Genomic DNA, 13,633 nt, shown 5'->3' with positions numbered 1-13,633 from the left:
AGAAGCAATGTAGCAAAATAACCTGTGGTGGTGTCAACACAACATACAATAAGTGATAAACATCAATAACCTTGTAAGTACATAAGGATACAAAGTACATGTAACAGCCAGGTGATTATTAAAACTAATCATGTTAGCGAGAGGGCCGCGAATCACCGAGTCCGGCATGGAACTCCTTCCAAACCCCAGACCGGGGGTCCAATCCCACTACTAAAGCTAAAAACAGAGGGATACTCCAGCTGTGACGATCTAGTCGTCTAACTAAACAAAACAGCACGTTAATACGGACAAATCCTACCACCCTGGCATCCTGAGAATGAGGGGATCACACGGCACTGAATGAGCTCGTGCCCCCCCCCCCCATAATCGCTCTATTGTATAACGGCAGCGGGGTTACTATATTTTCTAGCTCTAGGAATTAAATGGCCAATATAGCCTAACCAGTATGGCTGTAAGTGGTGGCATTGAGAATGCATGGGTTAAAGTGAGTGATAGACTAAGAGAACAAGGGAAAAAGGGAAGGGGGGGAAACGGGATAGGGAAGGATTTTAAAAAAAGAGGGGGGGGGAGAAGAAAGGATAAGGAGGAATAAGGGAGGGGTTAGAAAGAAAAAGGAGAAGAGAAAAAGGGATGATGTATCAAAGGGCACCGGCAGTTCACAGAAACACATTTAACTCGTTACAGTCATTAAGCCCCAAGGGGCCCAAAGCCCCGAATTTGCTGATGAGCCTGCTCTCCTGCTGTAAAAGGAGTTTTGCACGATCACCTCCCGAGTTCTTGTGCTCAATCCTCTCGATACCTGAGAACTTGAGAACGCCTGGGTTACCCCCTATGGTCCTGTTGTACATTTTCGACCAAACGGGGACTGCCCTTGCCTTTTGTGATAGACCTTTGATGTTCTCTAAAACGGGTAAATAGCTTCCTAATGGTTTTCCCAATATAGAAGCGACCACAGGGGCAGTACACCACAAAATCCGAACGACAGGTTATCAAAGATCTCACCACCTGTCTCACTCCTCCCAACTCTATCACCTTTAGTTGGTCGTTTGAATTACAATAATTACAATGTCCACATCTGTGGTTCCCGGTGGGTAAGTCCTTAGATAACCATGTCCCTCCCACTGATGGAAGTCTACTGTGGACCAGTTTGTCTCTGATTGTGGTGCTTCTTCTGAAGGCAACTAGGGGTTTGGCGGATGAGACACTGGCCAGATCGGGGTCCTGGTTAAGAATGTGCCAGTTTCTTTGTATAGCTGATCGTATGGCCCTCTCACAGGGGGAGTATCTAAAGGAGAAGGTGAACCTGTTCTCCCCCATTACCGCATCCTCCCTTGTACCCCTACTCCTACCCCTGAGCAATTCCCTACGAGGGACGCCCATTGCCTTCCTCTGTGCCTCCTCCAACAATCCTGTTGGGTATCCCCGGTCCTTCAGCCTATCCTTCCACTCCTGTGCTTGGATGTGGAACCTGCCTTCATCACTATTAATTCTCCTCAACCGGAGAAACTGACTATACGGTAAGCTGGTCTTCGTATGCTCCGGGTGGAAGCTCCCATAGAGCAGGAGGGAATTAGTGGCTGTGGGTTTACGGAACGCTGTGGTAACAAGCTTACCCTCAGACTCTACAATCCGCACATCAAGAAACTCCAAGCTTTTATTCCCAAACACCGATGTAAACCGCATGTTCATTGTATTAACGGTATTCAGATAACGACTGAAAGTCGGACTCAGACCCCTCCCACACTATAAACACATCGACCGTAGCGCGCGAAACAGCCCCGTTGCCGGAGTCTGTCTGTTTACCCCCCTGCATGTTCATCCACCAATAAAGGACGTTTTTCCTATCTTTGGTACCGGTGAGTGCCGTCATCTTTCTCTGTTACTGCTTATCTATATGGGAATCTGCTGTTCACTGCTCACTGGGACATTGTTGTCTTGCACTTCCCATTTCAAAAAAATTAGCAATGTCTGTTCTGTGTCATACCTCCTATATAATGTATGATGGGAAATTAAGCACATTTATGCATTTTAATCATAGAAAAATATAGATGTCCCTAATTCTATTTACTGCTGTGTCAGCTAATGTGCTATACTGTCTGACATGCCAGATACCCTGGCTTACTAACACCTCACTATCCTCCTCAGAGGCAATGATTAGCCTCTATCCTCCTCACTTCAATTTAGTGCGGCACTGATTGACATTCAATCCGTGTAATGTAAAGGTTTGTAGTGAATGGTGGTCCTCACTGCCCTATGATATACCTTCACAAACAAGCAGACCATTATGAAGTATAAAACATAAATCAACTTTATGTTATATTACCTGGAATCAGAATGGGCATCTCCTGCTCGGCAAGCCCCTCCCATCTACTCCTCCCTATGTTCCATGCCTCTTCTCATCATGTCATGTTACCAGGGTGACATCATTTAAGGTCCTGTTACATTTGCAACGTCTACCCCATGTATGTATCTGATCACTTGAAATCACAGCACGCCTGCATGGACTACTAAACCTACCCATCCTCCATGGAATTCTAATTCTCCCCATCTTCCATTGAGGCTGCTATGCTCAGATACATACATGGGGTAGGCGTTGTTCCAACAGGACATTAGATTATTATATCCTGGTCACATGACTTTAAGTGGCCAATAATGTAACAGAGCTTTCTCTCAATGTTCAACATGGTGTAAAGTGTCTAAAATATTGAGCTAGATGAACCAAACATACTAGGGCACATTTACTAAGGGTCCAAATTGTGTTTTTCCGCTGGGTTTTCCGAATTTTTCCGATTTGCGCTGAATTGCCTCGGGATTTTGTCGCACCAGCCTCCAGCTTTGACGCGACAGAAATCGGGGCGTGGCCGTCGGAAAACCCAACGGATTCGGAAAGACTGCGGAATTTTAAAAAAAATTTGTGTCGCAAAAATAGCACTTACATACACCGAGACGCAGGAGGTGAATTCCCGCGGACTTCAGCACAGCAGCGACACCTAGTGGACATCAGGCGCACGACCTTAGTGAATCCCAGCAGAACCGGAATCAGCGCCGGAGAACGAGCTGCTGGATCACGACTGGACCGGGTAAGTAAATCAGCCCCATTATCTAATTTCTAAATTTCATGAAAGCAGCTTATCTGTGCTTTTTTCTGCTTAGTTCTCCTGAAGAATGCAGTGTATCTGAAATTTTTCCTTTCACATGAGATTAGATGACTCAGGAACTAAAGAGTTAAGTCATCAGACACTTTATCAGGCTCCTATATCTATTAGATGACAGTAGATACAGAACAGAAATCTGATTTGCACAAACTGCTTAACTAAGGAAGGAACATTGTAAATAAAGTATTTTACAAAGGTTACAATTATCATTATCATTACATTTATGCAATATAGCTGAAGCTTAGTTGAGCTTTAAAGTGGTCTAGTCTCAGTTAGCAGTGATGAAAAATTAAAGGAAATCTACCACTAGTTTATATTTGTATTCACTTTTAATGCTCCTGGGTCGCTCTAAGCATGATGAATATAACTAAAATTTTAATAAGGAGCTGTGCTCCTCTAGTTTGACGAAAAACGGACTGGTGCCATGAGATTACAGAAGGCAGAGAGAGTAGGCGAGTGCAGTGGGAGAAGGGAGGAGGAGAGAGAGCCAGAAGAAAAAACAAGGGGCTCTGGTGACGCCACCCCCCTTCCACCTCATTTACATAAAGATTAACCAAACTAGAGGATCACAGAACCGAATAACCTATAGCTGTATTCACCCTGCTGAGAGCTACCCAGCAGCATTTAAGGGAACACATCACCACATTATTACAAATACAGCAAGTGACACGTTCCTATAGAGCCCTATTAACTAATTTAGCTAAAACTGCTTCCCTTACATTCGCATAAATCAACTTTATGTTATGTTACCTGGAATCAGAAGGGGCATGTCCTGCTCACCCTGCCCCTCCCATCTACTCCTCCCTATGTTCCATGTCTACTGTAAGCATGTCATGTGACCAGGGTGACATAATTTAAGGTCCTGTTAAATTTGCAACGTCTACCCCATGTATGTATCTGATCGCTTGAAATCACAGCATGCCTACATGGACGTCTACTTCTACCCACCCTCCATGGAGGCTGCAGAGCTCAGATACATACATGGGATAGGCGTTGCAGATCTAACAGGACATTAAATGATGTTATCCTGGTCACATGACAGCAAGCCCTATCACATCAGGAACAAGGAGGCAGGGCAATGCAAGTAAATTTTAATATGCATGACTGATTTTTGTAACATTGCAACCATGGAAAGGAACTATTTAGGGATAAGGGCAATGCTATTTGATCATAGTTTTAATGAAGGCTTTACTTTTGGTAGGTTAATTTGCATGACAGGTTCTCTTTAAGGCTGCATACAGCTATAACCCACTGACCATATTTGAAGTTAAAAATATTATACTGGATAGTATTCTATCCAACAAATGCTATAAAAAATTATCCAAATTTTAAACTCTACACTCACGGATGTGGTTAAAGGGAATCATTTACATTAATGATAGGGGTTTATATATGGTTGAGGGGATTAAAAAAAAAAAACTTCTTATACTCATCTTATACTATAGACTGGCATTTACTGACTGTGCAGCAGCTGAATGGGAGCGCCAGAGTGAGTAAAAGAGGTTAATTATTTTTACAGCAACCACCCCCCATAAAGCCATATATAATTTTTTTTTCATTTCTGGACAACCCCTTCAACTTATTTTCCAGATCTACAGGGCTCAGCTTCACTTACTCCTGAACTGCCCATTACAGAACTGCACAATAGTGGACAGGTACTGTACATTGCTCCATCTAGTTGAGGCAACAAATGACACAGTGCTCACTAGGTTAACATTGACATCATACCAAGAACCCTGTGTAAACAAATCTATCCTGGTGACAGGTTCCCTTTAAACTGACTTTCTTCCTGCTAGGAAACCAGTAGCCTTTAAAGCTTTATCACATCTTTAAAAGTTTGGCAAGTATTAACAGAGATGTTTTAAAAGCAGCGGATGTTGGATAATGGAGGAGTAAAGACAGTTGTGTGTCTCAGTAAAATGCAATGGGCATGCTGTGAATGCATGCTTAAAGAGCCTGAAAATAGGCACCTTGGTGAACGAAGCAGTAAATATGATAAGCACAGATAAGCAACCTATGGGTCACAGTAAAGTAAGTAGTGTGATCATGTGCTTCACAATAAAGCAGTCATGCATTGCACAGAGTATTAAGACAAGTGCACGTTAGAACCCTCAGGTTTTATGGAAAAGATGTATTAAATGACAAGAATATGATATACTGTATACTAGACATAGTATATACTACTATATGATAAAACCTTAAGATTGTAAGATGATAACATTGTAAGATGTTTTAGCATAACTAACCAGACTGTGAAGAATGGAAGACACAATTGTAAGGATATACAGCATCTCCTGCCTCTGATTTTCTTCAGGTTTCATTTTGTAACAACATTGAACATTGGAGGATTTAACCATGCATTTTTACACTTTTACACAAATTTTTGTCAAACGTGACCAATACAAAGAAAGTTGTGGGGTTGTCAGTATTAATCACATTTTAGCTCAGTGCAGGTAATGGGGTTAAGAAAAAGAAAGATGTTAAAGTCATTGCTTCAACCTCCTGCTCCTTGGTGCATCATACTACGGCATACTACTCCTCTATGCATACTTTCAGTTGGAATCATATGCTGTGCTATACATTATTCACCTGCCTGCTATAGGCAATAACTGGCCTCACCAGTTCAGTGACATACATACAAGCCCATGACTGAAGTTAGTGGTCACTTAAATCATGGACCATAAAAATAAGGAGGGGTGTGTGGGGACCACCAGAGTGGAGTCACTAGAGATGCAAGTGATTTAGGCCCTGTGATATAAAGCCCTTTTATACACCATGTATAAAACATACCTAAGATGCATTTTCTTATTTAAAGGGAGGTAAATATTTATGCACTTAATTATTTGTGATGAATGTGGATGTAGAGATTTGTTTTGACATGGAAGAATATTCTGTAGAAATGAAGATTAAATCCACCTTAGTTCCCCTAATAACTAAAATGTTCCTCAAATAACAGGTTAAGAACATCGAGGGAGAGTTCTACTACTCATTTTGGGTAATGAAAAGATTGAACATAAAACACAGTTTTTTTATATTGTGGAATTCTAAAACACTAATCTCGTGATAACAATCACATGAAAGTCTATTTCTTTAAAAGTTTGTCCTGGCTTTCCTATATTCTATTCTATATAGCTTTATGGTCCTGCTATACTGTAGTTCTCCTCAACCACCAATTGACATAAATAAACTTTATTCTAATGATCTCTTCTTACCGAGCCGCCACAACTGGAGATTTCTTGCCGGGGTCCATTCCCGGGATTGATGGCTCCTCTCCAAGTGACCGTGTGTCCTTGTTTAGCAGCTGAAGACGGGAACTTATCTCCCCAATTACAGACGGCTTTTCTATTTCCACAGGGCCCCCATGCGAAAGAGGCCGACTCTCTATTGGATCTCCCCATAGCTTGGATCTTCTCTGAAAGAGGTAGCGTGGACGGCCCGATGCAAGTTGCTGCTGGGCAATGAGCTCACTGTCCGAGGACTGCTTGAGTAGGGGGTCCCTGAAGGTCACGGTGCCCTTCATCAGTTGAGACTTGAGTTTGGGCTTTGGAGGCACTGGTGGCTTCTCGAGTATAAAAGTTTGACCGTCAGCGTACGAGGTGTAGGTGTCAGTGGGCTCCCCACTCTCCGAGGATAGAGTGGACATGCTGGACACAGTAGAGATGGTGCTTGTGGTCTCCAGATGGTGGTCACTCGAGCTTCTGGTGTCCACTTCTTCCACTCCAGAGTCAGTGGCAGACTCTGGATGGGGTAGATGAGCATCAGAAGGCTTCCCTGAGGGTGATATACCACTAGCTTGCTTGGCAGATGGCACAGCCAAAGTACCAGGCCGTGGCATCTGGCTGATGGGGGTGCCAGGTTTGGTGACCAGGACTCCATTGGCAAAAGCTTCAGGAGGAGGCAATAGCCCAATTTTTGCTAATTCTTCTCGTGTTTCCTCATCACTTGAGGAAAGCATGGCTGGTGGCAAATTATTAGCCCCAAAAGGCTCAACTTCCTCCTCTGAGCTTCCCTGACCAAGAGTTTTATCAGAAGAAGAGCTTGATGGTGCCTTCTCTTCAGTATCTTGCTGTTGTGTAGCCTCTTGCTGGCCAGTAATAGCCGGTGCCTCCTGCTCTTTGTCTTCTGTCCCATTGCTGGTAGCATGCACCATTATAAGCCCTGCTGTTTTCTGCTGAGAGGTGTCAACAATGCTTAGAATCATAGGTTTTCTTTCCTCCACCCTACTCTCAGGTCTTTCTGGACTTTTCTCAGCACGGCCCTCTCCATCCCTCCTTAATGGAACACCCCACTGGCCTTTTACAGATACCCCAGAAGGGCTATATATTGGTGATGCTGACCCTTCTAACTCCATTCCCACCTCCCCCTCTTTGGTTTGAATTTCCAGAAAGAGTGGAGGAGCTCTATCAGAATCTGGGCTCCTTACAGGAGTTGGTGTCCTTGGTGGAGGAGGAGAGGTTGCCTGGGCAGAAAGCGCACGTTCTCTTGCGGCCAGCGCAAGTGCAAGAGGTGAATTTGGATCCAGGGGCTTACCAGTAAGGGGATGGATAAATGTAGAATGAGGGCTGCTGTACATCAAGGACTTAAGAGAAGAACCTGGAGAAGGTAGGAGGACATCACGACTCCCCAACAATCGCTCATCAACAGAGCGTGAGGGTTGCAGAGAGGGAAGGTCTGGAGAAGGTGGTGTTCCCTCCAAGGCTCCGACCGAGAGGAAGACAGTGGATTTACGCTTCTCATCTAGCCGTCGCTCACGTTCCTTCATTACTCCAGCAAGTGCTGTTGCAAAAGGACTACCTAATGGATCATGGTGTGCACTTCCTAATTCCATCATACTCTGACGGGGGCTACGTCGGGATGGTGAGGGATCCCGTGAAAACCCCCCAGCCATTGCTAAAGCAGCTCGTTCCTGTGCATCTTCAACTTGGAGCTGTTTTACAAGTGGACTCTTTTTGCGTTGTGGTTTCATTGGTGCAAATATACCCATATTAGCATAGGGATTGTCCACAGCCCTACTTCTTCTTTTCAATTTTTCGGGAGGTGTTGGGGATGGTCCAGGTCGAGGAATACTTGTGGGCTCCACAGGGAGGTGAGATGTATCTTGAAGAATAATCATGGAACGAGCACGCTTCTGACGATCAGGAGGTGGGAGGGCACGATCCATGCTTAATAGCTCTGCAGATCCCATTCCATGTGGAAGCCCATGGAGTCTGGCTTCATAACCTGGTTTAAAGCTGGAATGCACTGTATCATACCCCCTGCCAGGCGGAGGCGGTGGGGAAAAATCTGGGGGTGGCCCAGTGTCAAAGTAATATGGGGATGGAGGCGGGGGAGCAGATTTCTGTGGAGGAGGTGGAATTCCGGGACCTTCTCTTAGACTTTCTCTTAAGGAATCCTGCATGGAGGTGCTGCGTGGGAATCTTCCATCAAGGAATGAATCTGATAGTTTCTCATCTTCACCTACAGGCAGACACAAAATTTCAACCTTAATTGACACAATAGCAGGCAATTTGTCAATTATACTGCCTAATTATAATAATTTATAATGTTATAGAAAGTATTAATAACCATTGCTGCACAGTCTACTGTAAATATTGACTGTATTATTCTGACTGCATTGCTGCACAGGGTAGGGTGAATATTTTCCCTGAATATGAAGATTTACGGGTAAGGGAGCTACTCATCCTTTTTGATACTATGATCATTCATTTTTTATGATATCAAAAACGATACATATATGGATGCTAATTTTCTCTGGCCCCCAATCTTTGCTACAGGGGGTTGAGCAGGCAAAACCACTGTACCCATAGCACAAAAAGTCACAGGATTGGCGCTTAGTTTCCTGTATCTTTGGCACTAGAGGCCTAAAAGAGAAAGCTGTTTAAAGGAAGACATGATTGACAAATTATTTAGCCAATAAAGAGTAGACATTCATGGCCAAACCATAAATCTCAGCAAATCTAAAAGGAAGTAGTTTTCCATTACAGATTACAAGTCAAATATTCCTATTTTGGCTCATAGTTATACTTGACATCTCTACTAACATGTCTACTTTAGTAAATAATTTCCCATGAACTAACTACTCTAAAACTGTGCATAGTGCCACTGTAATTTCTACCCAAGGGGAAGGTAGCATTGCCCACACAGTCTGCACTAGATGGACAATAACAGAATTTGCAGACAACACCCTGTTGTCAATGTATTCCTATTTTTTTTAGATACAAGATGCATGAAGATTGCTGTATCATAGGATATAGCATTTTATATTTCAAAAGACAGGTCGGTGACAGGTGCTCTCTAAGTTTTTTTTTGCCTTTTAGCAAAGTTATCACTTGCCCTTTTACTTTGTGAAAATGACAGTAACTGGATACTAGGTCTAGAAAGATAAAAACAAATTAAGAGGGACCTATTTGAGGAGGTTTAAACCTCTGTTAGTTTTAACTTACCCACAGATTTTGTTCTAGACATCCCATGGTGAAGAGGAATATGAGGTTTTGCACCAGGGATTTGTGATATTGCATGTGAAGAAATCCCCTGTCTCTCTAGCAACGACTACAATGAACAAATAAGAAAGAAAGAGAACATGAACATATACATAATGTGAGAGTTTGATACAGTATGAAGCAATGTGAAAAGTAGCAGCTTGGGTCACTGCCTGATCTTACACTTATCTCAGCTGGGGTGATACGCCTGCTTGTTGGTCGCTGTTTTACTGTAGCAGCTCTGGAGTCAGCCTCAGCAATCTCTGGCCTCATGGAGGGATCAGAAGCCACCAATATCTCATCCAATCGTTCTGGAAGTAGTAAACTAGTTTATTCTTTGATGCAATCAGCAGTACATGTCACATAGCAATGACAGCAAACACTAAATTGTGAAAAATGAGAACATGTAGTTTAGGGAGTTTTATACTCCTGTGGGAAAACAATGATAGGATTCTATTTCACCTAATTAATCATAATTATATTGTTAAACTCTTAGGGTAAAATAAAAGATTTCACCTAACAGCACAGAAAGGTGCTATAATACCATAGCCTGGTGTGTATATAAAATCACAGTATATACAAAAAGATACATATGAACAACAATGTAAATGATGTAGACTCAATCCATGCCCTTTAATACTTTATAATCATTTATAGTCAGAGAATCTTTGAAGAAAAACGTGGACTATCCTACTCCAGGGTTTCCCAACCTGTAGTATGTGTATTCCACAGCGTTTATCAAACAGAGGGAAGATACACTATCAATATACAATTCATGAATGGAGCATTTTCATTTTAAATCTTTTAATAATATCTGTTAAAAATATTGAAAACTCAGAGGAAATAATAAATGAACAACGTAAGTCAAGGTTTTCTAATTCATTCATTAGATATACTATTCACATTATAGAATAGTGAGCACATAGCAAGCATTTAGAAAGGATATAGAAGGGGACACAACCACTGACACTACTCCAGTAGCAAATATTTCCCTTTGGACATATGTATCCTATTTCACTTGTCACAGTCTTACAGCCATCAAATCTAGTTTTCGTCAAGTCACAGGATCCTGACATTTTGCCACTGAAACCTTCTAAATATTGCAGCAGGTTTTGTTACGGTATTACTGCACTAGTTGGCTGGTATCCATGCCTTGCTGGTTATACTGTCAGATGCATATTACAAGACCTACAAATGACATCATTCTACACAGGTTTTTGTTTTAATATTTCTTTGGCTATCCACAAACCTTAAACTGAGTCTTTTACTAAAGCAAACATTACTTTTATAGTCAAAATTTACTTATTGTAAGTAACTAGATGATCATAAACTATTCATTGATGTTGCCACATGTATCCCTCTTACCGAGTTCCTCCAGCTCAGCTGTCATGGACTTGGATCGTAGCGTAAGAGTGGTACTTGGTGCTCTCTTTGGAGGTGGGGGTGCTGGAAGAAAAAGAGAAGTGACCTTACATGTCTTATCCAGCAGGCGGCGAGGGTCTGGAAGGAGCCGCCGCTTTTCCAAAACCATCTCCTCATACTCCCGAGAAGAGGGATCGCACTGGGCTAGCAGCTTCCCAACCCTGCGCCTCGACTTCATTTTGGGCGCCTATAGCCGAGACCCCTGGCACAGCCATACGGGGTAGTGGATGCCCTGGAACCTCTTAAGACTTCAGCTCTGGGCTATAATAATCTAAAGCAACAGATTTCTGTAATGCAGGTTTGCTGCGTCGCCTGCAGCAGCTCCACGCGTCTCCTCAATAAGGATTAGAGCCTTGGGTTTTCTAGGTACGACACAGTTCTTTCTTATGTATCTCCTTCTTCTCTCTTTCTCATTATCCTACAACTTCTGTTTTCTTAAGCTTCCTCGGACTATCTTCTTCATCTCCCTTTTTTAGTCATCCTCTTCTCTGTCTCTCTCCCTCCCTCTATCCTGAATGCACTGGGATACGGTTCGCAGTTCTTGCTGCGTTTCCATGGTAACTCTCGCTTCACGCTTCAGATGGAGGGAGGGTGGAAGAGAGAGACAGGCTACGCCACAAAGAGACACTGATACTTAAAGACCTCATACTATCTCCAGACAAAAAGCTTCTGCTATCCAGGCAGAGAAATAACTCCATTGCATGGAAAAACTCAACATGTATTTTCCAGATTCAGTAGAACTGGAGGACACATCCAAATGATTGCTTATTCATTCAGATGCACAAAATAAGAGCCCATATGCTCTAGATAGATAGATAGTATATAGATAGATAAATAGATAGATGATAGATAGATACATGGATAGATAGATAGAGACAGATAGTATATAGATAGATCCCGGGATTTTTAAAGCACTGCAAAATATGTTGATGATATATAAATGAATATGTATTATTATTAATATTTTTATTATGATTATGGTAAAAGCTAGATAGATTTAGGGTATGTTAATATATACAATGGATAGAGAGATAGATAGAGAGATAAATAGATATGAGATTGACAGATAGATAGGAGATAGATACGTGGATAGATAGATAGATACGTGGATAGATAGATAGGAGACAGATAGATCGATAGATAGATATGGGGTATGTAGATATAAATGATGGATAGAGAAAGATAAGATAGAATAGACAGACAAATAGAAGATAGATAGATAAATAGATCGATAGACAGGTAGATAGATATGAGAGAGAAAGGCTCGCTGTTGAAGAACCTTACACCTGGCCCTGGATGGCAAGCACCCACCATTTTCCATTATTGTGTTGCTTGAATTCTTCTTCTGTAGATAAAGATAGATAGGTACCCTACTTCCCTGAAAATAAGACACCCCGCGAAAATAAGACCAAGTGCAATTTTTTTCAAGCTAACAAATATAAGGCCTCCCCGGAAAATAAGACCTAGTATCAGTCATCGCTACAGCTCCAGACACACCATGCGATAACAGTAGTAGATACTACAAGAGGTTGTGACACTGATTTTTGCATTGCAAATGCTACAACTGGTGCCTGTACAAGAAGGGGTCAATAAAGGAAAGTGCTAAATATGAGAGATTGGGGCCAATAATTAAAATATATATGGAGTCACAAAAAATTCAGAATGAAATTCAGAGTTAAGAGAGTTATAAGGATGTTAGGGAAGTTTTTGACATAATGGTTGCTTAAATAAAAAATTGTGCTTTTTGTGCATAATTTGCTGATGTATGTGATGGCAGGACTACAAGATATTAATAAATGTTGTTTTTGTTCAATTATAATTGTGAATTTTTGTTCATGGAAAAATAAGACATCCCCTGAAAATAAGACCCAGTGGGGGTCATTTACTAAGGGCCCGATTCGCGTTTTCCCGATGTGTTAGCCGAATATTTCCGATTTGCTCCAATTTTCCCTGAATTGCCCCGGGATTTTGGCGCACGCGATGGAAATTGGGGGGCGTGGCCGAACGAAAACCCGACGGATTCGGAAAAACCGCCGCATTTCAAACAAAAAATGTGTTGCGAAAGTTACACTTACCTTCACTAGGTAATGGCCGGTGAATTTCAGGGCATTCCAGCGCGCCTCCAGGGAACTTCAGCGCAGCAGCGCCACCTGGTGGACGGCGGAGGAACTACCTTACTGAATCCCGGCCGGACCCGAATCCACCGCAGAGAACGCGCCGCTGGATCGCAAACGGACTGGGTAAGTAAATCTGCCCCAGTGTCTCTTTAGGAGGAAAAATAAATATAAGACACTGGGGCACATTTACTAAGGGCTTTGAGCTGCACTTTAGTCAGACTGTTCGCATTCTTCATGGCTAAAATGGCTTACACAGGTATTTAAGAAGTGTGCGCGCTGGGATTGTGGTGCAGGCGACCCTTTTGTGACTCAGCTGCATTGGCTTTAATGCGACACAAATTAGGGGGCGTGCCAACAGACTGTCCATCTGATATGGAACGAGCGCCGTATTTTACTTTGAAATTGTGTTGCACGCCCTATGTTAAAGGTGTACCACAAAAAAGATGGTGAACTCTGTCGG

At 42.4% G+C, this 13,633-nt stretch overlaps 1 protein-coding gene across 7 annotated transcripts in view; it reads right to left on the bottom strand.

Moving 5' to 3' along the window:
- SHANK3 (SH3 and multiple ankyrin repeat domains 3) overlaps window positions 1-13,633 on the bottom strand; it is a 249,639-nt gene that overhangs the window by 22,224 nt on the left and 213,782 nt on the right. For all 7 annotated transcript variants that reach the window (XM_072147633.1, XM_072147630.1, XM_072147634.1 and 4 more), the window contains 4 exons: window positions 11,000-11,080; window positions 9,818-9,945; window positions 9,599-9,704; window positions 6,368-8,612 (listed from right to left, as the gene is read on the bottom strand). In XM_072147633.1, coding sequence (XP_072003734.1) covers window positions 6,368-8,612; window positions 9,599-9,704; window positions 9,818-9,945; window positions 11,000-11,080 — 2,560 coding nt within the window. The remainder of the gene's footprint in view (window positions 1-6,367; window positions 8,613-9,598; window positions 9,705-9,817; window positions 9,946-10,999; window positions 11,081-13,633) is intronic.

The sequence above is a fragment of the Engystomops pustulosus genome, chromosome 4 (genome assembly GCF_040894005.1).
Source record: "Engystomops pustulosus chromosome 4, aEngPut4.maternal, whole genome shotgun sequence".
NCBI lineage: Eukaryota > Metazoa > Chordata > Amphibia > Anura > Leptodactylidae > Engystomops > Engystomops pustulosus.
The sequence above is the reverse complement of the archived record's forward strand: the minus strand, read 5'-3'. Positions and strand labels throughout refer to the sequence as shown.